This window comes from Ceratotherium simum, chromosome 22 (assembly GCF_057802395.1).
Source record: "Ceratotherium simum simum isolate JZ-2026a chromosome 22, ASM5780239v1, whole genome shotgun sequence".
NCBI classification, from domain to species: Eukaryota; Metazoa; Chordata; class Mammalia; order Perissodactyla; family Rhinocerotidae; genus Ceratotherium; species Ceratotherium simum.
In genome coordinates, this window is record NC_141921.1 from 16509634 (window position 1) to 16537350 (window position 27717).

Here is a 27717-nt window from a genome sequence, read left to right on the forward strand (position 1 = left end):
GAAGGATGTGCAGCTGTGACATATAGCTATCTACTGGGGCTTTGGGGGGAAAAATAACTAAATAAAATCTTTAAAAAAAAAAAAAAAGCATGTGGGATTATAGGAGGGTTTTTTTTCTTTTTAAAGTGTTTGCTTTATTTTACTTTTAAAAAATAAATAAGAAAATACTCATGATAATAGTAAAGGATGCTGAATTAGCCATATATGTGCTCTGCTAAATAGGAACCTAATTAAGCCATTGAACTTGAACTTAAGTCATGACATTGATCAATACAAGGCATTTGAAGATATCAAACAAACTTGAGAAATCCATTTTTAGAACTGGTTTAATGAATTTATCAGCAATTTTGAAGACTCCTAGTTGATGTCCAATGGGGATCTGTGGTAACCCTTCTCCATGTCATGTTCCACCTTCACGCTCAAGCTTTAAGTTAGCAGTTTTGATCGGTCTAGTTTTAGACATCAGTGATTTTATAGTTCTGACTTTTGGTCTTGTTCTTGGATGCAATGTGTCTCTTTCAAAGAAGCCACATTTACGTATCCAGCTTTGGAATTCTGTGAACACGAAAAAGACTCAAGGGAGTTGGGGTTTGCCATGGCTTCTTCTGTCTTATGTTCTTCAGTCTCTTGAAGACTTCCAACTGACTCTACCAAACCTGTTTCTGATAAACTAAAAAAGGCCACATATGAGGACTTCATGCAGATAGGATCTCGTGGTAGCACTCTGCAGTCACGGGGATAAGGCATCAATAGGATTTCAGTTTTTTACAACAGTCAAACACAAGAAAACCAAATAAAATTTACTTTAAACTTATGTTTATGGGTTATTTTCTACCTTAAGTCGGGATTCTGTCAGGTGTAGGGGTGAAGCAGTGGTGAGGGAAGAAGGCATTAGAAGAAGATTTAATTACTAAATATAGAGAAAACTATCCCATGCTATGCTCTCTCAAGCCAGCAACTCAGGACTAGTTAGGCAGCCATGACTCTCAGGCATGCAGATGATTGTCTTGACTTTACTAACCTGGAGTTTGGTAACGGCAAGATTTTATTCAATGCTTCAAATTCAGGGATGTCACTAATTGTCGTTTCCTAAAGGGAAAGAAAAGATGAATATTAAAAATTATAATGATAAACCATTGGCAATATGATCCTAGAACTTATGCTTTATATATATTTTTGGTTAAAAATGTAATCCCCTCACCTCACACCTCTTAGAATGGCTATCATCAAAAAGACGAGAGAAATGCTGGAGAGGATGTGGAGAAAAGGGGACCCTTGTGCACTGTTGGTGGGAATGGAAACTGGTGCAGCCACTATGGAAAATAGTACAGAGGTTCCTCAAAGAGTTAAAAATAGAAATACCATATGATCCAGCAGTTCCACTTCTGGATATATATCCAAAGAAAATGAAATCACTGCCCTGAAGATATCTGTACCTCATGTTCACTGCAGCATTATTTACAACAGCAGAGACATGGAAGCAACCCAAGTGCCCATCGACAGATGAATGGATAAAGAAATTGTGGTGTGTATACACAGTGGAATATTATTCTGCCATAAAAAAAGAGAATGAAATCCTGCCATTTGTGACAACATGGATGGACCTTGAGGGCACATGCTAAGTGAAGTAAGTCAGACAGAAAACGACAAATACTGTATGATCTCACTTATATGTGGAATCTAAAAAGAAAACCAAATTCATAGAACCAGAGATCAGACTTGTGGTTGCCAGAGGTGGGGGTGAGGAGGAGGGTGGGGGAATTAGGTGAAGGTGATCAGAAGGTGCAAACTTCCAGTTATGAGATAAATAAGTTCTGGGGATGTAATCTATGATGTGATGACTATAGTTAACAATACTGTATTGTGTATTTCAAAGTTGCTAAGAGAGTAGATCTTAAAAGTTCTCATCACAAGGGAAAAAATTGTAACTACATGACATGATTGATGTTAACTAATCTTATGGGGTAACCATTTTGCAATATATACATATATCAAATCATTATGGGGGCCGGTGGCATAGCAGTTAAGTGTGCATGCTCCGCTGCGGCGGCCCGGGGTTCGGATCCTGGGCGCACACCGACCCATGGCTTGTCAAGCCATGCTGTGGCAGCATCCCATATAAAGTGGAGGAAGATGGGCATGGATATTAGCCCAGGGCCAGTCTTCCTCAGTAAAAAGAGGAGGATTGGTGACAGATGTTAGCTCAGGGCAAATCTTCCTCACACAAAAAAAATCATTATATTGTACACCTTAAACTTATACAATATTATATGTAAATTATATCTCAATAAAACTGGAAAAAATTTAATCCCTAATACCTACAGAATATTTGGTAATAATAAATGTCATACTTTTTATATTAGTACTTTCACTACTACGTTGCTTTTTATATCTACTTTCCTACATGAATTACCTTGTATTAGTTGATATAATCATTCTATTTTATTTACTTAGGTAGGTTTTTACTTAATACTATGGTAAACATTTTCTGTCCCTTTAAATCATGGGGGGGAAAAAGGATATGTTTGACTTTAAAAACCAAATACACTTCTTCAGAAAAACAGATCAACATAGACCAAATTTTACATACAATTACAGGGGTTTACTGATTCCCCTGAACTTGGACCTCAGTTTAACCTTTGATATAGACCAACCAGTTTCTGTGAGAAATTCTTAGTTATCCTGAAAGAAATGAGAAGCTTATATAAGGAGGAGAGAAAGCTATAATGTATTGGAAATTTTCCTGGACTGGGAGTTAGGAGACCAAGGCTTGAATCTTGGCTCTACCAGTTAGACTCTGGCAACCCCTTCACCACTCTGAGTTTTGTTCCCTACATCTAAAATGTAAGATAACAATTAATGCCTAATCTTTCAGGGTTGTTGTGAAAATTAAGTAATATAAGCATTCCTAACCTATAGGAGGAACTCAATAAATGTTCAATATAAGAATAAGTGATGCATATGCACTGAGAAAAAGGAGCCATCATTTATTGAATGCCAACTACTTGCCAAGCAATATACTAGGTAATTTATGTGCAGTATTCTACTTTATCCCCAATGACCATCTTTGTAAAAAAAAAATATACACATATGTATATATATATACACACATATACATATACATTTATTTATTCTTGTAATAGCTTTATGGGATATAATGCACATACCACACAGTTTACTCATTTAAAGTGCATAATTCAATGGTTTTTAGTATATTCACAGAGTTGAACAATCATTACAATGATCAATTTTAGACCATTTTCATCACCCTCAATATAAACTCAATACCTTTTAACTACAACCCACTATCCCTCAAGCCGTCAGCCCTAGGCAACTACTAATCTACTTTCTATGTCTATAGATTTGCCTATTCTGGACATTTAATATAAATGGAATGATACAATTTGTGGTCTTTTGTGACTGGCTTCTTTTTTACTTCACATAATATTTTTAAAGTTCGTCTATGTTATAGAATGGATCAATACTTCATACCTTTTTATGGCTAAATAATATTCCATTGTATGAATATACCACATTTTATTTATCGATTCATCAGTTGATAGACATTTGGGTTGTTTATACCTCTTGGCTATTACAAATAATGCTGCTATGAACATTCGTGTACAGACTTTTGTGGGGAACAGCCACCTTTGAGTGTTATTACTTCATTTTCCCAGATGAGGGAACTGGAAGGTAAATAAGGTCTCCCTTCTTCACACAACTAGTAAAATGCTGAGCTGGGATTTGACATATAAGGTGAAATGAGAAAAACTATCAAGGACACAAAGCAAGATTTTGAGAGGGGAGGATTCAGAAAAAGCTTTATGAAAGAGAAGGTATTTAGGTTGAATTCTAAGGGACAGTAGAAACCAGCCAAGAGAAAATCTGGGGGAGGGAAGTCATGGGAGAAGGCAATGGAGGGAGCTGATGCGTGTAGGATTCAGGGACCTGGACAGTGTGCAGCAGAGTGGAGAAGGGAACCAACGAGAGATGAGATGGGTATGATTGACAGAGGCCAGGTCATGGAGAATATGAAGACCATGTTGGAAAATTTGGGTTTTATCCTTTAGACTGTGGTAAGTCATTGCATGGTTTTGCATCATATGCTCAGATTGTACTTTCTAAAGACTTCTCTGGCTACAGGCTGTAAGAACAATAGGACTTCAAAAGACAAAAGCTGGGAAGATGGAGGAGAGGAGATGGGATGTGTCTTTCCAAGTAAAGGAAATACACAATGCAGAGGGAGGAAAGGTCAGAGCTTTTGGGGAAACAGTGAATAGATTAGTCCCATTTGATCAGGCTTGTTTGATGTCAGAAAGGTATTTGGAATATGGAAAGTTCCTATGTGGCTTCAGTTCTTCTGGCTTAGATATCAACAACTCCCGAAGCCTTCCTTAACAACCCCCAGACAGATCTAGATATCACTCCTTTTGCTTCCACAGCATTCTGGGCCTACTGCTATTGTAGAACTTATCACAATGTATGGTAGTGGCCAGTCATATGACTGTCATTCACACTAGGCCCGAGTTCTGTGAGGGCAGACACTGTATCTTGTTCATCATCATATACAAACCATAGAGGGAACAGTATGAGGCCTGGCACACTGTATGTGCTCAATAAACATTTGTTGAATGAATGAACTTGATCTTATAGAAAAGGAATTCTCTGAAGCTCTTTGAGATGAAGCACTTTGAAATCAAGCAGTGCTTCATGAAGATCAGTCTAGATGCATGGGCAGGACAGATTAGAAGAGGAGGCAAGACTGAGAGGAGATGAGTTAAGAACTTGTTGCAGTAACCCAGGTGCTAAGTGCTTGGGACACAGTGGGTAACAAGATGGACATTGTTCCTGCTCTCATGCAGTTCATAATCCAATAGGGAAGAAAGACGGAATTACAGGAAGCATATTACAGGAAGCAATATGCCTATTACAAGGCCATGTCCCTGGTTACTCCAATGCCCCTGAAAGGGAAACAGCCAACTTAGGGTATTATGACATAGTGGCTAAGAACAAGGGACTAGAGAGAGTTGGCTTCAGTCCTTGCTCTTCTACTTATTAGTTATGTGCCTTGGGCAATGATGTCATGTCACCTCTCTAGATCTTAGTTTCTTCAGCTGTGAAAATGGAATGACAGACATCAGGTAAGATTATTTGATGGATTAAATGAGATAATATACATAAAATGTTTAGCACTGTACCAGGCACATAGTGTGCACTCAACAAATGTCAAGCTGTCACCATTTTAGCCCCTGAGTTGTTACAAGGAAGGAAGAGATCTAGGATATGTCTGATCTCGAGGATCTATATACTGATCTTTTGACAGTATGTGATACTCAACTACTGAGAACCGGGAGATCTGGGCAGGGTAAGCAGTAGCTGTGTGACCTCAGACTTATCATTTAACCCCCCTGGGTTTTATCTCCCTCCTGTATAAAATGAGAGGATTGAAGTGAAGGATCCTTAAGATTCTAAGTTTAAAAAAAATTTTGGAGTTGTTTCCAATAGGTATCAAGATGTTACAAGTTGGTACCTTTGTCACACATGGAACATTGAACTTGAGGTACTACAGTCCTGACCCGTGTGACATTTCTTATCTTGATTTGAGGATAATATTATGGATCTCAAAGCCATTGGTCCTAGTGTATACTCCATTAAGGCTTCTATAGTACTTATTCATGTATGTCTGTCCTTCTCTACTAGACTGAAAGCCTCTGAAAACAGGGTCTATCTTCATATTCCTAGGACCTAGCAACGCTCCTGGAATTGATGAATGTTTGTTTAATGAATGATTAAAGTAAAACAGTAAACAACTAGACAATTGAGAACAGTTGTAGCTCAAGCAAAGACATAAACTATTGGAAATTAGGCCATATAATCTAGCGGTTCTACTTTTGACAAAAGTTGCAAAACAACTCATATGGCTTGGAAATAATCACCTTTCTGAGAGCAAACAAGATGCAGGTCTTACGCTCATAGCAATGGTACCCGACAAACAGGATCTACTGTGAAGCATCCTGGGAAGAAATGTCTAGCAGGTGATACAAGCCAGGGAAGAAAGCAAGCAGCCTCTATCCTGGATTCAGAATGCAACTCTGCTCACTGAAGTCCCTCTTCTGACTTGCTCACCAGCCAGACTCTGGACCTTGTCTGAACCTACACTGTTTGCCGCATCTCTCTGGACTTGGCTCCTTGTCTGCTTGGATTTTTGTAGCATAATTGCTGTTCTCTGACTCAGATGTTCTCCTTAGGCTTGACTCCTTGCCAGACTGGACTAGCTTCACTTTACCTCTCTGAGCCTTAGATGTGCTCATCTCTCAGAGGAGTCTAATACATGGCAAACAGGGTTGTTGAGAATGAGGCATACATGTGAAAACATTTAACATTCATTCATTCTCAAATATTTGTGGAGCACCTGTCCATAGATACAATGACATATGAGACACAACCCTTGCCCCGCAGGATTGCTGCTGAGTCGATGACAGACAGAAGTAAAAAGGCAATGACAATGTAGTGTATTAAGGAAGGAGCTATGAGGCATGCACAAATTGCTTTGGGATCACATGGGAGGAGAGAGTTCAATAAAAGCTGACCCAGTGAAGAGCAATGCTGGCCAAGAGCAGTCTCGGGGTCTGCTGGCCTGGGGTGCAGCCATTGAGCCTGTTTGCCACAGCCCAGCATGAGCCACGTGCAGACTACAGTACGAAGAAGAGAAGGGAAGAGAGGGTGCAGCGTCCTTGGCAACCCAAACTTCACACTAAGGACCTGACAGGAAGCACACGTGTTACCTCTCCTCTGCGAATCTGGATGCTCCTTATAATGCGCTCTAAGAGGCCAACCTGCTGTGTGAGCCGGAGACTGTTTTCCTGTAATTGTTTATTTTCTTTATCCAGGACAAGTACTCTAAAAATGGGATAAATCAGAGGCATCACTAACAATTTCTGTGTCATTACTAAAAACACAAAACTATGTCCCACTTCCCACTAGTTCTGGGTCTTAGCCTAGATTTTAGAACCAACTTTGGCAGACTAATTCCCATCATATTCCATGATCAAGTAAAAATTAATTAGCTTCTGGCCTGTACATAGTCATTAAATACATACTGAGAACAGAGACATACTATATGCAAGAATATGAAAGGCACACTTCCAGCCCTTGAGAAACTTCAGGAAGGAAATGAGCCCATTTAGGAGTGGGGCTGAAACAAGAGACTGCATCCCTTCAGACACTGTAGTTACACAGCCTGCATCTGGTTCTGATCTCAGTCATCCCGTACTTCGGCAGTAGTACTAGTAGTACTAGTAATAGTAGCAGCTGCATCCATTTACCAAGTACTACCATGGACTTCGGCACTGACCTATCCACACAGTAAGCACTTAAAACTTTTCATGTATTAGCTCATTTAATCCTCACAACAACCCCATGAAATAGATAGTGTTATGAAGCCTATTTTACAGATGAGGAAACTGAGGCTCAGAGAGGGGAGAGTAACTTGTTGAAGAAGGTAAAACCAGGACATTGTAGAGCTGGGATGCCAATGCAGATCTTTCCGACTTCTCAGCCTGGCTCTTAACCACTACACCAGGCTCACTCTCCAGGGCCACAGTTTATCTAGGACACATGACAGTACCATGGTTTTGATCAGAGATTTGTGTTTGAGTTCTGATTCTGCCACTTACTAGCTGTGTGACCCCTGGTAAATTACTAAATCTGAGCCTCAGTTACCTCATCTGTAAAAGGAGTAAACATGCTGCAGAAGAAACTTACTGTAAGGAAAACATCCACGTCCACTCTGGGTCACCAGAGTGGGTCTTCAGGAGGGCAGGAGGGGAAATTATTAATGTTAAGGCAGGGGTAACAAGTCAATTGTGTTGGGATGTCAGAAGCAATGACATCATTTGAGAAGGTCAATGGATTATACAGAATATACAAAAGGGAGACACAGACAGTAAAAGATAATCAGAGACTCTCCCACAGTGGCGGAAAGGAGAGCTCCTGTCTGCTTGGCAGATCCCTCCCCAGACTGCAGTGCTGTGGGGTCTCAGGCCAGGCTGCTGACGCTCACACGCTGCTCTACCACGGACCAGGCTGGGTGAGTTCCCTAAACTCGCTGACCTTAGCTTCTCATCCATAAAGTATGGCTATAATAGCGCCTCCCTTCTGGGATTGGCGTGAGGATTGAATGAATAGAGAGAGCGAGCTTAGAACAGTGACTAGCATGGAGTAAGTGCTCAAAAAAATGTTAATCACTATAGTTATGATTGGTGACACTATCTGTTAAGATCAACCCACTCTCTTTGCTCTAATTCTACACTCCAAGAAACCTTGGATTGTAACTAAATTTTCTTATAGAGAAGAGAATGCTTGGGCTGGCTGATATATGAATTTTTATCTTTTGGGCATATTTCTCATTAGAAATTAATATATTGATATCTTGTGGGTTTCATGAATTGAAGTCACTCGTATGAGCCTGGCTCTCTCTTGGTCTACCTTGATTCCATAGGTATCAAATGATAAAGATGAGTGTCAACACACACAAAGTGACAGGCCAGAATGAGCACAGCCAGGTCCTCAGGGAGGCAATGCCACCGTGAAAGAGCCTATCTGAATGGTCAGCCATGATATTTCTCTCTTTAATTTCACAACTTCTGCCACTTGTATGACCTGCTGAAAACAGCAGATGGCACAGTAACAGCTATGACAGGCCACAACCTCAAAGGACAGTCTCCGGAACGATTGCTTTGTTAAGGGAGACGCATCCTCTTTGTGGGGTTCACTGGCAACTCGGGCCCGACAGCACCCACCTGCTCTGGACTGAAGATATTATCCATTTGTTGCTGTGGATCAATTCTTCTTGCTCTGTGAGTTCCTCCAGAAGCTTCCTATTTTCTAGGAGCAGGATATTATTTTGGGCAGTGATCTGGTCCTGGAATGCCTTCTCCTAGGGATAAAAGCCCCCTAATTACCACAGTAGGAGAAAGGATTATAAATGTAAGAGCATCAGCCTGTTTCTAAACTCTGACAGCAAATTTCCCTTGTTCATTTTTTCTCTCCCCTCCTCTGGTCTGTTTTCAGCTGTTTGCTGACATTGTCCGCTAGATTGTTCTTCTATTTATTTTGGTTATTTTATGTCATGTAATTTGTTTGGATATTTACTCATTCTTTTGGGGTAACATTTAAAAATATCTGAGCACTCAACTTCCAATAAGGTCCCAATGCTCTCATCTGTATTCTAATTCCATAAGTATCAAATCACTAACAAATACAACTGAATTCTCCAGATTGAAAAAATTTTTCCATATAATACATTTCCATCTGCTTTGGACTTATAGTCTTTTTAAGGCAAAGGGAGGAAGATGGGTATTTAGCCACCTCACTTGGCAACCACTGTCAGCATCTCAGTTGGCTTGGCAAGTCAAGCATGTAAGCCAGGTACTGAGAATATCCTTGTAGTGATGATGCTGCAGTGATTTCGAGGTTGACACCATGTTTCAAAAGCAACAGTTAGTGAAGTTAGAGCTAAAATGATAAAGGAGTGTATCTTGTGAAAAAACACTAATTCTTACATTGAGTCAGTAGATATTAGTAAATCTCACTGTTGGTGAGGAGTTTAGAATCTCCAAAGTGTAGAATTGCCCTTCTCACTTCACCAATGACCTGCCAATGGTAACAGGCATGTGCCTTCACCTATTTGTGTTTTTTCGTCACCTGCCAATGGTGGGAATCAGTGGGGGTGGGAGAAGAACAATTCACCCTCTGGCAGATGGGTGGATTACAGGGTTAAGAGGGGCAACTTGCTTTCTTTCTTTTAAATAAGGTACTAATATAGATCATTCAGAAAAGACTGTCTATATATATGTAATCTAAAAAAAAAAAAGACAGAGAACAGATTGGTGGTTGCCGGAGGCAGGGGGTGGTAGGGTGGGCAAAATAAGTGAAGTGGGTCAAAAGGTAGAAACTTTCAGTTATAAAACAAGTCATGGGGATATAATGTACCAGTATCGTGACTATAGTTAATAATAGTGTACTGCATATTTGAAAGTTGCTAAGAAAGTAGATCTTAAAAGTTCTCATCACAAGAAAAAAATTTGTAACTATGTATGGTAACGGATATTAACTAGACTTATTATGGTGATCATTTCACAATATATACAAATATCAAATCATCATGTTGTATATCTGAAACTAATATAACATTATATGTCAATTATATCTCAAAAAAAGAAAGAGAAACGACTGTCCATCTATTATTAAAGAATTATAAGGAAGGAGATTACATTACGTTCTGAAACAAACCATTCCAGATTTTAAAGATTTTAAACCATTCCAGGACCCTTCAATGTCTAACAATAGTCTCCCCTGCTATAATTTGAATATATTTATGGTAAGGATTGAAAGTAGAGGCAGCCGTCCCACAAACAGTGCTCTATGCAGTTATAACTGGATTAGAAAGAAATTGAATGGGGCAGGCTACTGACACCCTGTCCTTCGGAAATACTGTATTTTTCTGAACCAAAATATCAGGAGACCAGCCCTAATAATAGGATAAAATATTTGGGGAAATCTAGTTTGGATGGTCACAACAGTCAGAGGACTCAGCTGGCTCACTGTATAAAGAGAAGGCTGAAGGAATGAAACCCAAAAAAGCAGCATTATTTTCTGGCGACTTAGTGCTTAGAAAGACCAGACTTTTTATGCTAAGGCTTTGTTCATGGGCCCTAAAATAGTAAAATCAGGACCTCCAGGTTTGTACCACTGTACATTAAAGACCTCACGTCAGTTTTCTCCAGGCTAAGTATTTCCAATTCTGTTAACAATTTCTCTTGTGAATTATGCATCCACCGATTAACATATTTCTAAGAGATTTTACACTAAAAAGAAGAAAATAACATCTATGAAAATTTATATGTGCCAGGTACCACTTTAGGCATTTCATATTTTAATCCTCACAAAAGCCTTGTAAAGTAGGGATTATTTCTCTCATTTTACAGATGAGGAAAATGACAGACAGGGCCTTGTGCAAGGTCACAGAGCTAGTAAGTGGCAGGGCTAGACTCGCATCTAAGTCTGTCTAAGGCCACAGCCCACAGCACCCTTCACGGGTGGTGAGCAAAGGTGCAACGACTCTTTCTCAGCCTCTGCTTCTGTGCCACCTCCAGGATATTTCATGGGACCTGTGGTTCTTTGCGTAGATGTATTAGTTTCCTAGGACTGCCATAACAAATTACCACAAACCGGGTGGCGTAAAACAACAGGAATTTATTTTCTCACAGTTCTGGAGGCTAGAAGTCTAAAATGAAGGTGTTGACAGGGTTAGTTCCTTCTGGGAGCTCTGAGGGAAGATCTGTTCCATGTCTCTCTCCTAGCTGGTGGTGGCCAGCAGTCCTTGGTGCTCCTTGGCTTGCAGCTTCATCACTCCAATCTCTGCCTCCAGCGTCACGTGGACTTCTTCCCCTGTGTATGTTTGTGTAGGTGTTTTCTGCCTTCCTACAAGGGCACTAGTCATATTGGATTTAGGGTTCACTCTAGCCCAATATGACCTCCTTTTAACTAATTATACCTGTAGAGACCTTATTTCCAAATTAGGTCACATTCTGAGGTTCCAGGTAGACATGAATTTTGCGGGGGACACTATTCAACACAGTACAGTCAGAAAGAAAGAAAACACACCTGCTGAAAGGAGGAGGCTGTTTTTATGTATTTATTTTTTGTGAGGCAGATCAACCCTGAGCTAACATCTGATGCCAATCCTCTTATTGCTGAGGAAGACTGGCCCTGGGCTAACATCTGTGCCCATCTTCCTCCACTTTATATGAGATGCTGCCACTGCATGGCCTGACAAGCGGTGTGTCGGTGCGCGCCCGGGATCCGAACCTGCAAACCCCAGGGCCGCCAAAGCAGAGCGCACGCACTTAACCACTGCACCACCAGACCAGCCCCAGGAGGAAGCTATTTTTGCCATGTAAGCCTAGAAGTGGAAGGCAGGCACTACAAGAAAGAATTGGTGATGCAGAAGTAGGCTGATGATATTTCTGGTGGATCCATAAACCAGGGTGGCTACTTTCTTCTGTATACTTTCCACATTGTTTTCCCAGTTGTGAGTCTAACTTGGATGTGATTCTTTCAAAGTTTAACCAATTAGCGATAAAATAGAAGGATACTGCAAAATCTAACTTATTTTCCTCTCTCACTACAGTTTAGAGTATCAAGAGGACTTCTTTTAACTAGGAATACAACACTGGTGACCCATCTGTAATAATCTTCAAATGTTTTACTGTGTGTAGTCTAGAGATTCTTAACCTGGAGTCCCATAATAGCCCATGGGATAACTGAAATTACACGAATTGTTTTGGTATCCTTGGCACCCAGTGGTGGTACAATAAAAATTTGTCGGGTGCAGAAATGAGTATTTTAGGAGCGAGGACAGAGTTTTCAAAATTCTGAAATGGGTTAGGGATCTCAAGAAGTGAAAACACTACTGGCCAAGTCAGTTGCTCTCCATTTTGAATTTATGTAGTTTAAGGATCTCAAGACCCATTCTGCGTTGGATTCCATTCATCTGTCCCATTTTCTTCTTACCCACACACCCATAAGTCATAAGGGCAATAAGACAAACATAAAGCAACTATGGATATTTAGAAAAAAGCTTGAAGGACTCATCAATGATTGATAGAGGAACAGGGATCACCTACTTTCACTGCCATTTAAAACTGACAGAAGTTTGAGGCTACATAAAGTAGGAACGAATTACTGATGGTGGTTTGGAAGTCTCTGCTGAAGGGTATTTAAGAAAATATATTTTCATTTGAAGGAAAGACACTAATCATAAGCTGGAAGTGCAGAATATTTTCAGTGTCCAATTTGGTTTAGCAACACTATGAGTCTTATGTACTTTTTGGCAGGGCTTAAACAATTACTCACAGTGAAAGAATGTGCAAAGAAATGAAAACAAGGGCTATGAAGAGGCCATAGATAAATTAAAAAATGAGTGGGCTTTCTCTAAACAATCAACCACCAGCATAATCAGTGAGCTCTTTGCCTTTTTTTCTCACCGTTTCCACTTGCTGCTGCAGTGTTCCAATTTCATTTTCAAGTCCTTTGATTCTCTCATCTCGTAGTTCTACTTCATGAACTAAGCGATCCTTGACTCTGCGAAGCTTGGTCCTGTAGTGGTGATGTTTCTCATTATAGTTTCTATGAAAGTAAATTTAAATATGGGCACACCTGAATACAGTGAAAATTTATTTCGCCGCCTCAATATTACCTTTCGTGGGTTTCTTCTTCTTGCTTTGGGCCTGGCACCAGATGCGGACACTTGTCCTGCCTCACATCTGTAGGACTTCTTGCCCCCAAGTTGGGGAATGGACCAAAGACAACCTCCTAAATAACGCCAGCTTTAGTCATCCCCAACTCAAGAAATTCCTTGACTTCTGATCTCCAACATCTAACTTCTGAATCTGGCTCCACTGATTCAGTCATTAATTTAAAATTTTCTAGTTCTTGGCTATACCTTTGGACAGTGATATAACCCACTTTAGTCTTCTCTATTTTCCAGATAACTGGGTCTGCTCTCAGTCCTTGCCTTGCGTCTGGACTTCTAAATGCCAGTTCTATACAGGTGTCTGCTTAAGACTCTTACTCCGATTCTGACATAAATCTGACTTACCTCCAAAAAGGACATGAAAAGATGTTCAACATCATTAGAAGTGCAAATCAAAACTAGGAGATACCAATGAGATACCACTTTGCACCCATAGGATGACTAAAATCAAAAAGAAAGATAATAAGTACTGGCTAGGATGTAGAGAAATTGGAACTCTCATACAATGTAGGAATGTCAAATGGTGCCACCTCATTGGAAAAAGCCTGGCAGTTCCTCAGATGGTTAAATATAAAGCATATGACCAGCAACTCCACTCCTAGATATATACCCAAGAGAAATGAAACATATGTCTACACAAAAACTTGTACACGAATGTTCATAGTAGCACTATTCACAATAGCCGAAAGGTGGAAACAACCCAAATTTCCATCAACTGGTGAACAGATGGAATATAAGATGGAATATAGATGGAATATAATAGATGGAAAATATGGAATATCTGTACAATGGAACATTATTCAGCCATAAAAAGGAATGAATGATCCATGCTACAACAGGAATGAACCTTGAGAGCATTATGCTCCGTGAAAGAAGCCAGTCACAAAGGACCATACATTATATGATTCCATTTATATGAAATGTCCAAAATATGCAAATATAGAGAGAAAGAAAGTAGATTAGTGGTTGCCTAGGGGTGGGGGTGGGGAGAGAAATTGGGGACAGAGGAGTGATAGCTAAAGGGTTTCTTTTTGGGGTAATGAAATGTTCTAAAATTGATTGTGGTGATGGGTATATAGCTAAAAGCCATTGAATTGTACCCTTTCAATGAGTGAATTGTATGGTATGTGAATTATATCTCAATAAACATGTTTAAAAAACAGAATAAGAGCCAGCCCTGATAGCCTAGTGGTTAAAATTCAGCACGCTCCACTTTGGCGTCCCAGGTTTGGTTCCAGGGTGCAGGACCACACCAATCATCTGTCAGTAGCCATGCTGTGGTGGTGGCTCACAAAGAAGAATCAGAAGAACATACAACTAGCATATACAACTATGTACTGGGGCTTTGCGGAGAAAAAGAAAAACAAAAGAGGAAGATTGGCAACAGATGTTAGAGCAGAGTGAATTTCTCAGCAAAAAAAAAAAAAAAAAATGCAGAGCAAGGAATCAGAAGCCTGGGAATCTGTATTAAGAAAACAGAATAGGGCCGGCCCCGTGTCTTGGCGGTTAAGTGCGCGCGCTCTGCTGCTGGCGGCCTGGGTTCGGATCCCGGGCGCGCACCGACGGACCGCTTCTCCAGCCATGCTGAGGCCGCGTCCCACATACATCAACTAGAAGGATGTGCAGCTATGACATACAACTATCTACTGGGGCTTTGGGGGGGGGGGGAAGAAAACAGAATAAACAAATATCTAGTTACCATTTCAAGCTTCTATAACAGCTAATTTGAATAAAGAAGAAAATAAATTAAAGCCTCCACACCATCACTAGGTGATGTATGAAGGTGAAGGTGACTGTGCTGTCCAAATAAGAATATTGTTATTCAGAAAGTGCTTCTTCAAATTAAAAATTAAGAAGTTTCACTTTGAACCTATTACGTCTGATAACACAAAATCACTCTAAACTAGGATTTCTCAACCTCTGCACTATTGACATTTTGGGCCAGATAATTTTTTGTTGTAGAAGGCTGTACTATGCTTTATAGAATGCTTAGCAGCATCCTTGGCCTCTACATTAGATACCAGTAGCACCTTCTACAGTGTGACAATCCAAAATGTCTCCAGACATGGCCAAATGTCCCCTCGTCCTGTGAGGCAAACTATCCCCTGCTGAGAACCATTGCTCTAGCTAACTTCCTAAACTAGGTTTTCTCTAAGCCAACAGCAGTGGTTCCCAAACTGTGTTCTGATGAGCAACAGCAGCATCACCTGGGAACTTGTTAGAAATGCAAAGTCTCAGGCTCCACCCCAGAACTACAGAATCAGAAAATCTAGGGGGAGGGCCGGCCCTGTGGCTTAGCGGTTAAGTGCTCGCACTCCAATGCTGGCGGCCCAGGTTCGGATCCCGGGCGCGCACCGACACACTGCTTCTCCAGCCATGCTGAGGCTGCATCCCACATACAGCAACTAGAAAAGGATGTGCAACTATGACATACAACTATCTACTGGGGCTTTGGGGCAAAAATAAATAAATAAATAAAAATTATAAAAAAAAAGAAAATCTAGGGGTGGACCTGTGTTTTATCAAGTCCTCCAAGAGGTTCTGATGCAGGCTAGAGTTAGAGAGAAAGCCCCAGGCATATTTGGGAGGGACCCCCTCACCACTTCTGCATTATAAACAGACTACTTGTGGCAGGCTATAAGGTGCAGGTATGGCTTTTCTTCTTTCCTGCTAACAGAACCCAGATTTCATTTAGGTGTCCACAGAGACCCCTTGATCTCAAGGAAGGTGAGTGGGCCCCAGGTGTGTGTGTGTGGGGCAGAGGGATGGGCATGTCAAACAGGTAAGTCCTGCTGGACACTTCTAGAAAAGGTGAGAACTTGAGAAACCATCTCTCTCTGCCCTGGCTGCCCTCCTGCTGAGGTTGTGCTACCTGCAGCTGCAGCCACTGCCTTGTAACCACGAGGTGACAAGCCTAAAGACAAGAACGCCACCCATCAGGCACGGCAGAGCAGAAGGAAAGAGCCTGGTCCTTAATGACACTACTGAGCAGCTGAATCAACCTCCACAGTCACTTTCCTCTAGATTTCTTGTTACATAAGAACAAATATTTTTTTCTAAATGTATTAGGTTTTTTGTTATTTGTGGTCAATTCCATCCTGATACCTTAAAAACAAAAACTACTCTAAAACAAAAGACTATTCTAATGGTCTTTATAGCCCCTGACTTCCCTGAATGCCTAGAAATATGGATTAATGCCTTTTTAACTGAAACAAAAAATGTTTAAGGAGGAATCTGCTCTTTGTGACTGTAGGCACTTGAGGGCACAGTCTTTCAGACCCATGCTGCTGGGCAGTTTGCCTGTGTCACCCATCTGCTCTCAACTGGGGCTCTGACACTCAGACTGGAGGAAGCCCAACTAAGTGAGGGGGACTGACATGTGCTCCAGGCTTTTCACGAGGCACCTCATTTGACTTGAAAGCAAACTTGTGAACACTATCTCCTCACTCTAGGAATCAGGAGATGGAGGCTGTGTGGTAGAGTTAACTCAGCAGGACTGGGGTATGCAGACCCTTCAGGTTCCTTGACTGGCTCCTGGGAGACAACCTTGAAGCCCTTGGAATATCCTGCCCGATAATAATGCCTTTGTACATCTGTGGCCTTGGCCTCACCAGAGAGTTCATGCTAACAATATGATTTACGGTGAATGCAGTTTTGTTCAGCTAGAACCCTGGGCCATGCTGTATCCGTTTGACATTTGGGGAGCTGGGGGACTACAGACTGAGTAGTTAATGGGTCTATCACTGGGGCACTCCATGTCTGTGACTGACCTCCAATAAAATCACTGGATGTCAAGGCTCAGGTGCATTTCCCTGGTTGGGAATACTCCATACATGTTGTCACACATTGTTGCTGGGGGAATTAAGTATTATCTGTACTACTACACTGGGAGAGGACAACGGGAAGCTTGCTTGTATCTTGTCTCTCCTGGACTCTGCCCTATGTGCCTTTTTCCTTTGCTGATTTTAATCTGTATCCTTTCACTGTGGGCTGGCCCCATGGCTTAGCAGTTAAGTGAGGGCGCTCCGCTGCTGGCGGCCCGGGTTCGGATCCCGGGCGCGCACCGACACACTGCTTCTCCGGCCATGCTGAGGCCATGTCCCACATACAGCAACTAGAAGGATGTGCAGCTATGACATACAACTGTCTACTGGGGCTTTGGGGGGAAAATAAATAAATAAATAAAATCCTTTCACTGTAATAAACCATAACTAGGAGTATAACAGCTTTTCTGAGTTCTGTGAGTCCTTCAAATGAATCACCAAACCTGAGGGTGGTCTGGGGGACTCCTGCCACAGAGGGAAGTTACTTTTATAGAGAAGAATCTGACCCCAGAGCCTGTGATCTCCCACTATACCCCAATGCTATAATACAGCAAATCCAGGCAAACCAGATATTGCTGATTTCTCCCAACAAGATATTTTGTTTTATACGAGAATTAGGAACCAGATGGGAGGGGAAAAGCAAAGCAGACTTATCTAGATGCTAATTCTAGTCAAACTGTTATGGAAGAACTATTCCAAGAGACTCTTACGTTCTTGTAAGTTATCTTAACCCTAAATGTGTTTTTGTAAGACTCTTCCATTTTCCAAAATAGTGCCCCTCTCTCTCCTACTTGCTGATTATACATAAAAGAATCATTTTGCATGTTTTTCCTTTAGAAGATTAATTTATCTGTTAGCCAGATACCAGGCTATAGGCTAGAGACATGCATACCAGGCTAGATACAGCTTGTCAGTGTATGTTGCAGTGACTGATTGCTGAGGTTGTCCCCAGTCCATTTTCTCCTTCTTCTGTCATTGTAGACCCCCTGATTTTTAGCGGGGCACTTGGTTGCTCAATAAATGAACTACATTTTCTGGATTTCCTTGTAGCTAGATGAGGCCATGTGAGTAAGTTCTGGCCAATAGAAAAGTGAGTGGAAGTAGTGTGCCTTAAGGGAAAATGGAATACCCTTGCCTTCCCCTCTTTCTTCCTTCTTGTTGGCTAGAATGTGGATATGGTAGTGAACCATCTTGAACTATGTGGATCAGGGCAACATGTTCAAGATGCTGGAGCAAGAAGATAGGAGGCGTCTAGGCTTCTGACACATTGAGCCACCATACCCATCCTGGACTGCTTATGTCTGCACAGTTAGGTAAGAGAGAAACCTCTCCCCTTTTTAAGCCACTTTTATTCAGGGTCTCTGCTACAGCAACTCAACCTACATCCTCATTAATAGAATTGGTCTAGATACCTGGGTTCATAAAACTGCCTCAAGCACGGTCAGTTCCGTGGCCCTTGCAGGACCCATTACATAATATGAGGTACACATTTTTGCAGACTGTGTTCACAATTACCACTGCTGTGACTTAGATTCTTTACGGGGAGACATTTCCATCTCATAAATGTTCTCATTTTCCTTTTACTAGGAATAGCTCGGTAAAAGACATCACTGGGCTTCAGCATCCTCTGGCCCACAGCTTCGGCCGTGTAACATCCAGCGGTGTACACACAACCTACCTGGGTTGTCCAGGTGTCCTCTGGGTTGCCCAGCTATTCAGTTACTCTGACATTTTGACATCATTTGAAAGACATGTTATTTCTGGAATTTCTCCTACCCACTCTGCCCTGGGATATTAAAACCCAAGTCTCTAAGCTTCCCATGCCAGACAGCTGCTGTCTCTCTTATTCTGCCATTTGGACTATTAAAAAATAAATTTGTTGAGGGCCAGCCTGGTGGCGTGGCGGTTAAGTGCACACACTCCACTTTAGTGGCCCAGGTTTCACCAGTTCGGATCCCGGGCACGGACCTACACATCGCTTGTCAAGCCATGCTGTGGCCATGTCCCATAGAAAGTAGAGGAATATGGGCACGGATGTTAGCTCAGGGCTTATCTTCCTTACACACACAAAAAAAATAAATAAATAAATTTGTTGGGGCTTGCCCAGTGGCATAGTGGTTAAGTTAGCGCGCTCTGCTTTGGTGACCCAGGGTTCGCAGGTTCGGATCCTGAGCGTGGACCTACACACCACTCGGTGGCATCCCACATACAAAATAGAGGAAGATGGGCACAGATGTTAGCTCAGAACCAATCTTCCTCAGCAAAAAAAAAAAAAAAAGAGAGAGACAGAGAGGAAGATTGGCAACGGATGTTAGCTGATGGCCAATCTTCCTCACAAAAAAGTAATAAAATAAAAATAAATAAATAAATTTGTTTTTTAAAGTAAGATGATAAATTACAGAAAATTTGGGGGGGAAATCCAACTCCCAATATGATTAGGTTATACTTCCTTCCTATCCTTTATAAGCATCTTTTGTTTAAACATTGTCTACATTAAAATTTTTATCCTATGTTCTTTTCATTTATTATATCATACGCCTTTCCCCCTGCTATTATCTAGTCTTCATAGCCACCATCTTTCACAGTTGTATCATGTTCTGTCAAGTGAATGTGTTGTACTTGACCTCACTAGCTCCTGCTGTTTGATATGCAGGCTTCTTCCTGTTGTGTTATGCATGGTTTGAAGAGTACGATGATGCAGCACAGCTGGTGAGATCTTAGAGCCCTCCCTTGCCATCGCTGGCTGGTTATTTGGCACACTTATCAGTTTGGTCAGAAGTTCTGTTGGCCAACTTGCCCAAAGAACATGCGGATTTTCTAAGTTTATTTTTGACTTTGTTAGCTACTAGCACTATGAGGCAGCACAATACTCATGTTCTAAAATTTAGGGACAACTTTTTGCTTAGGTTTAAGTAAAACCAGATGGTCTTTCCATTATTTTTATTTCAAAAAGGCAAGGAATTTGTTTGTCTGGAAGAGTGGTTGGGAAAACATGGAAAAAATACGCATTGTCTGAAAGGTCAGGCCTGGAATCAGGGGAATGAAAACAAAAATGAACGTAGAGTGTTGACACTTACTTCCATTTTCTTTCCTAAAGTTGCAGTTTTCAACCCTCAATGCACATCAGAATCACATGGAGAAGCTTTTTTTTTTCCTGAGGAAGATTGGCTCTGAGCTAACATCTGTGCCCATCTTCCTCCATTTTGTATCATTTTGTATGTGGGATGCTGCCACGGCATGGCTTGATGAGTGGTGTGTTGGTCCGCACCCTGGATTCAAACCCGAGAACCCCAGGCCACCGAAGTGGAGCACGGGAACTTGACCACTATACCACCAGGCTGGCCCGGGGAAGCTTTTAGAAAACCACTGATCCCCAAGCCCTAGCCCCACAGATTCTGACTTATTAATCCATGTTGGGGCCCAGGCATGTGCAGCAAGGGTTAGGATTGACCGTCGTAAGGGCTATGGACAAATAACATGGAAAAACTTTCAGCCTCACTAGCCACCAAAGAAATTAAAAATAAAATGACAATTACGTAATTTATGACTATAAACGAGCATTAAAAATTGTAGAATATGTTGAGCAAAAGAAGTCAGACACAAAAGTCTGTCTGACTTACATGCAGTATGATTCCATGTAGATGAAATTCTAGGAAGTACAGAGATCAGAAGAGCGGATGCCTGGGAGGAGGTAAGGGAAGCAGGGGTACAGACTGACTGCGGAAAGGTAGGAGAGAACTTTAAGTGATAACAGAAATGTTCTGTATCTTGATTAGGATAGTGGTTATGTGGGCATATACATTTGTGCAAACTCATCAAATTGTACATTTAAAATCTGTGCATATATTATATGTAAATCATACTTCAATCAAAACAAAGAATATTGGGGAAAATTTCATCACAGCCCTCCCTGCCATAGGATCACCCAACGCTAATGAGGATGGGGTGAAATTGCCACTTTTATATAATGATGCCAGAAATTTTTGGTAGGATGCTTCTGAATGTTTGTCAATACATTTTAAGACCCAGAGTTCCAGCTTTTTGACCAGTAATTCCACAGTCTATAAAAATAATTTTTAAAATGAAAAAAATATATATCAAAACTTTTTTTTCCAGTGTTATTTTGAATAAAAATATCAATCATAGGACCAGTGAGTAATTCTTAACTAAATTAGGTCTGTGTTGTTCCAGCAGGCCTAGAATTGACCTGAGCTGTTTTCCTAAATTTCTTGCTTGGCACTAACCACTGGTCAAGGAATGAAATATACTGATTAAAATAGTGTTGCTTTGTAACCACAGGTCTGAGGAGTTTCACGGTGGGTTTGCACCAGCTTGTCAGCATCATTTATTGATAACAGTAAGATTGACGCTTTGCACCTGGTCTCAGTGAGACCCCCAAGCAGGCTCTGCTCATGAGGCTGGTCATTCATAGCAGAAATATGCTTCCATGGCCAGAAGAATATAAAAAAATCTCTGCCGAGACTCCATTTTGGGATCCCTGGTTGTGAGGTGTTCAGTGCACATGTGGGTGGTTCCTGACCCGAGAGAGAAGGTGCACCCAGGCACAGCCCTTACATAGGGAGGACCTCTAGGTCCCCTGCCTGACCCCTCTGGACTGCCTGCTGTGAGACAGCCATGGGCTGCCAAGCATGTCCTGATCCTAATTCTGTTACGATATTGTATCCTTCTCCTGCAATGAGCTGTACATCTGTAAGCATTGTCACTGGAGTTCCGTTAGTCTTCTTTAGCAACTGAACTCTGTTAGTACAAGGGCATACCAACTGTATGAAATATTATGTTTTATCAAAATAAGCAAATTCAAAGACTGTAGCAACAAAGCACAATGCTTATGAGATGATATTAAGAGAAAGAGAATATAAAACTTTATCTAAGCTTTGATAGTAAAATCATAAAACTATGTTTGTTGATAGAGACTAGGAGTGAACATGGGAGGCATTCTGGGTAAGTTTTCTTTCATTCAAAAATCTGCATTGTTTCATTATCTGTGAAATGAAAAAAAAAATTTAGCTGCCTAAAGACCAAATGTCATTTTACCTCTGGAAACTGATATTTACCTGGTGTGTGGATACACACACACACACACCCCCCCACACACACCCCAGCCATTATGGGTACCCAGGCAGTATGGCTGCAGAGTCCATACTCTGAAATACTATGCTACACTGCAGAGAAGAGGAGAGCAGGAGGAATCAGGTGGAATGAGCAGGGAGTGGAAAAAAGAGAAGGGAGTTCAGGAACACAAATTTAGTCCCTACTATTTAGATATACAGTCCCTACTATATACCAGGGACTATGGATATAAAGATGAGTAAGACTGTGGCCCATGCCCTTGAAAAGCCTACAGTTGTGGGGCCAGCCCCGTGGCATAGTGGTTAAGTGAGCGTGCTCCACTTCAGCAGCCCAAGTTCGCCGGTTTGGATCCCAGGCGTGGACCTACACCACTCATCAGCCGTGCTGTGGTGGCATCCCACATGTAAAGTAGAGGAAGACTGGCACAGATGTTAGCTCAAGGCTAATCTTCGTCAAGCAAAAAAAAAAAATTTTAATCTGGAAAAAAAGTAGTAGTCACTGGAAAAAAAAAAAAAAAGAAAAGCCTACATTCTGGTGAGGAAGATAGGTAGTGAATCACCTTATTCAAAACAACGTGGCAAGTTCTGAAATAGTCCAGAGAGGCACATACAAAGGGCTATAGGGGCACAAAGAATGAGTACCTTACCCAACTTAGGCTAGGGGGTCAAGAAAGGCTTCTTAGAGAAGGTGACTTTTGAGTCTAAGAATTATGAGTTGAAATGAAGAGTTGAAATGGGGAGAGGGTGTCCAGGCTGAGGAAAGTATGTGAGGGGAGAAAAAACCTGAAAGCAAGTGAGAAGGTGCATCTGGAGAAAAGCAAGTTAGATACCATCAGAGCTCAATAAATAGTAATTTCCTTCTCCCTCCCTCTCTTGGGAAGAAACTGGGCCCCATATCTCTTGAGGAAAAGCTATAGGGCTAGAAGTTCCAGGAACCAAGGAGAGCTGTGCTGGCCCTCTGGCAAGCTCACTTCAGTGCGCATCCCTGCTTACCCTGGAGCTGGCTCAGCAAGCAGCAGCTGCTCTACACAGCGTTCTTCCAAAGGAAGCTGATTTTGTTTACCTCACATGGACATCAAGCTGCTTCAAAAATTGCCCATATTCTTCACACAGAGCTTCCTTCTCCTGCTGCAACCCAGACAGCTTCTCTGACAATTCCCAGTTGCTCTTGAGATGCTGAAAAACATTTTTTTTAAAAAATGAGAATACTCTGTGCTGGTTAAAGGTATGATATTGAGGGAATGCAAACTGGCAAAGCCTTTCTGCTGAAAAAGGCTTATAGTGACTCCAGCTTCTGGACCACAGTCGCTCCCTGTGATTTCCGCACTTCCAGATCTCCTGAAAGCCAGCAGCTCTTCTCCTTGACTTTTGCTCCCCCATCCTTTTTAATAGTTTTGCAAGCATCTAATTTCCTACACAGAAAAGGCTTCCAGCTTGAAGTACATAAAGTGAAAGCTGTTTTCCTGACCTAACCCTGACTAATAAAGTATTTGGTTCTAGAAGTGGATCCAGTGAACAGATCCTCAAAGATGGGAACCTGGGATTGGTTATATGACCTGGTTAGAGTTAAAGGCAGTATGATCTTGTCACTAGTACTAGTAATCCGTGACATTAAGAGTTGATTAAATTATAACTTATAGTTGCCTGTGATGAAGTGCTTTGGGAGATGACATGACTGCTACAAAGAATGTAATAGCAGAATTGAGAACTGCAAGGACTGTGGGGTGGGCTAGCCACATCTGACCATGTTAATGAGCTTACAAGGAGAATATGTTCAACTTGGGGATTTAATTATTGGAAGAAGACACAGTCAGAGACCCAGAGAGTTTCTATGAGTGCCCTGAAAGAAACTCTTCGCTCTTATAAGCAACAGGTCAATGTATACAGAAACCAAATCCAAAATTCCACGAGTTGATTTCATAACCTTGCCAGGCCTCTTATGTGAAAAATAATGCTTTGTTTGGGAATGTATGGAAATCTGAGAATTGGGAATGAGTACATCTGACAGGATTCCAATGACTGTGGTGAGCACGCTGGACCTCCAAATTCTAGTGAGCTTCTCTTTCGGCATAAGCAGTCCCTCCTCTGCTGTCTCAGGAGATTAACCACTCTTGTCTTGAAGACTCTGTATTGACTTCACTTGAGGCAGTTATTCTGTAAGAGGATACCCGTTGTTCTCAAGACCCACCTCTACACCACTACTTCTCATTGCCACCAATCCTATAACTAGAGTCAGATCCAAGCACATACTGGGGAGTGGGGATTAAGTACAGGGATTGACCTGGGAGGACTGCTATATTGAAAGAATGAAAAAATTTTGCCAACTTAAATTGGCAGAAGCCTGAGAAATATATGTAAGAATGTATTCATAATGTGTTATACTAGGAAGAAATGAATATAATGGTGAATAGGACAAATTTATTGATAGGGATGCCCTGACTAGAGATTCAGGATTTAATGTGTTTTTGGAACATCTAAAGTGACTTCAACAGTTTGCTTGGTTGGTTGACTGAAATTTGGACTCAACAATGGCCTATATTAAATGACATTAAGATGCCATACTTCCTTGACATAGAAAGGAAGAAATCCAAAGGCTTAGGAAAGGAAATTTGGAGTAGATTTATTATGGGTGACCTGCTCACCCACCTCATCACCATGACTCATACATCACTCACAAGACACTCTCTTCACCAAAGCTTTGCCAAATACATAGGTGAGGGGAGCACCAGATTTCTTGAAATGCTCTACAATGCTATCCAATTGAGGATGATCGTGGGAGGTGCCAACATTAAAATGGATCCCTGATTTTATTGGGGATGATAGTACTACAGTGTCGGAGGTCAAGTGGCAATATTTAACCCCCAGATACAAAGTAGGCATTATTACTCTTATTAGACAATAGGGCCAGAGATATAACCAAATGGTTTGACTTGTAGCAATCTTTGGTTGTGGTAATTGATCACAGTGATTGTAGGACTAAAACAGATGAGCAACCTATTCAAGTCTTACTTGAGTTGCATTTTTTTCTTTTTTATTTATTTATTTATTTTGTGAGGAAGATTGGCCCTGAGCTAACATCTGCCAATCCTCCTCTTTTTTTTTTTTTTTTTTTTTTTTGCTGAGGAAGACTGGCCCTGGGCTAACATCCATGCCCATCTTCCTCTACTCTATATGGGACACTACCACAGCATGGCTTGACAGGCAGTGCGTCGATGTGTGCCCAGGATCTGAACCGGCAAACGCTGGGCCACCGCAGCGGAGTGCGTGCACTTAACCGCTTGCGCCACTGGGCCAGCCCCTTGAGTTGCATTTTTAAAAATATATAAGTAAATAAATAAAACCTCCTGGGTGTGGTGAACAGAGGCCCAATCTGAATGATAACAATGGAGAATAACGGGCTTTTACTCAATCCCCAGACCTGAGCCAGTTCAGAGACCCAGAGTCCTTTGAATGATGGGAATGCCAGGTTGTCTTCAGGAAAAACCCTGTGACACTGTCCTAAGTATGTGATCTTCTCCCAAGTCTTCCTCACAGAGACCTATGCCCTTTTATCAAGGTGACTGGGCATTGGAAAAAGGGAATTATATAGACTTTTGGGGGAATTATAGTACAGTGGTTCTGAGTCAATACTAATACTTTGGAACTCAAAATGCCACTGAGGTTCACAATTCAGAGTGGGGGCTTAAAGAAGTAAGGTGAAAAATGGAGTTTAAACTCAGAGTGTATCTTAGAGTATGTCTGCAGTGATTCATTGGCTCAGTACATGTTTCACAGTGGGCCTAGGAGGGTTGTGAATCACCCCAGTGATTAGTTTCCCAATTCTTGAATGCATTGTCAGAAGAGACCATCTGAATAGCAGATTTTCCATGTTGGCTTTCTGACCCGAGGAGTGAGGGCTATTGATGGTAGAAAAGGCCAAGTTCTTGGACTGCCTCTTCAGATTCTAGAATTAACCTATACCACATTTACTCCTTCAACCTATGTATCAAGTAACCTTCAAGGCTGTAAGATTTTAGTGGGGCCCAAGCAAGACAAAGGCCTGCAGCTGTGTCAGGCTGCAGTGCAGACCGCTCTGCTGCTTGGGCTTTGTGACCCAGCGGATCCAGAGATGCTCCACGTTTTGGTGGTAGATGAGGACGCTATGTGGGACCTCTGGTAAGCTTTAGTAAGATAGTTTAACCTTAGGATTTGTGAGCGAAGCCATCCCTCCTCCCATAATAACTATTCACCTTTTGGGGAAGGTCCTTGCTTATGACTGGGCTCTGGTGGAGACTGAATACTTGGCCATGAGAAATCAAGTGATCGAGTAACCTGAGCTGCTTTTCCTAAAACTAGGTATTACCTGATTCACCAAGCCATTAAGTTGGGCACGTGCAGTGGTACTCCACCCTCAAGTGGAAGCACTGTGATAGTTACTGAGCCTGAGCAGGTCCTAAAGGTACAAAGTTGCATGAGCAAGTGGTACTTACTTCTACTGTATTACTATCTCTTTCAACCCAGACCTATGGCCTCGTGGGGAGTCCCCTATGACCAGTGAACTCAGACAGAATATATTTAGGCCTAATTTACATACGGTCCTGTACAATATGCTGCAACCACTTGAAACAGGGCTGCTGCAGCAGTACAGCCCTACTGAGGGGGGCCTCAAGAACAGCGGGAAGGGAAATCTCAGTGGGCAAAGCTTGTGTTCACTTTGCCTGGAAAGAGAGATGGCCAGAGGCATGGAGCTTTATTAATTCATAGAAAGTTTCTAATAGTTTGGCCAGATGATCAGGAATTTGCAAAGAATAATATTGGAGGACTGGTGAAAAAGAGTTCTGGGAAAGGGGCCTAAGGCTAGAAATGCTGTCCAATAGGATTTTCTGCAATGATGGAGATATTCTACATCTGCACTCTCCAATATGGTAGTCACTAGCCACAAGTGGCAACTGAGCACCTGAAATGTGGCTAGTGTGTCTGAGGAACTGGATTTTAAATTTTATTTAATTTTAATTAATTTAAATTTATATAGCCACGTGTGGCTAGTTGACACAATATCGGACAGCACAGGCCCGAGTGTGAAAACATATGCCTTTCATGTGTTTTTGCTCACCAGAGGGCATCCACAGGAGAAGTGGCTCTCAATAATAAGGTGGAAAAAAGAGTACATTCTGCAGATGTCACTTAGCCTCTTTTTCCAGCACCTATTTGCTTGCCCAATGGGCTCATGTACAAAGTTCATGGTGGCAGGAATATGTTTTACAAGGGGTCACCAAGGCTAATCCATTCAACTTGCCAAAAGCGAAGATCAGTGCTGAGCAACTGTTATGACACCGTCCACCGGGGCTTTATTATAGGCAGGTTTATTACACTGGACCCCTTCCACCATGGAGAGAACCGCAATTTGTCCCTAGTGGACTAGATACTCATTTTAGATACAGATTTGCTTTCTCCGTACATAATGCTTTTGCCAGGACCACCATCTGTGAACTTACAAATTCCTTAT

At 41.6% G+C, this 27717-nt stretch overlaps 1 protein-coding gene across 1 annotated transcript in view; it reads right to left on the minus strand.

Annotated features, from left to right (window-relative positions):
- Window positions 1–308: 308 nt before the first annotated feature.
- Window positions 309–27717, minus strand: part of CCDC30 (coiled-coil domain containing 30) — a 135098-nt gene continuing 107689 nt past the window's right edge. Inside the window, 7 exon segments of the mRNA XM_087446148.1 lie at window positions 309–611; window positions 613–670; window positions 1022–1089; window positions 6786–6900; window positions 8802–8938; window positions 13050–13191; window positions 23296–23408. Of these exon segments, the coding sequence (XP_087302274.1) occupies window positions 534–611; window positions 613–670; window positions 1022–1089; window positions 6786–6900; window positions 8802–8938; window positions 13050–13191; window positions 23296–23408 (711 nt within the window). The 3' untranslated portion in view covers window positions 309–533.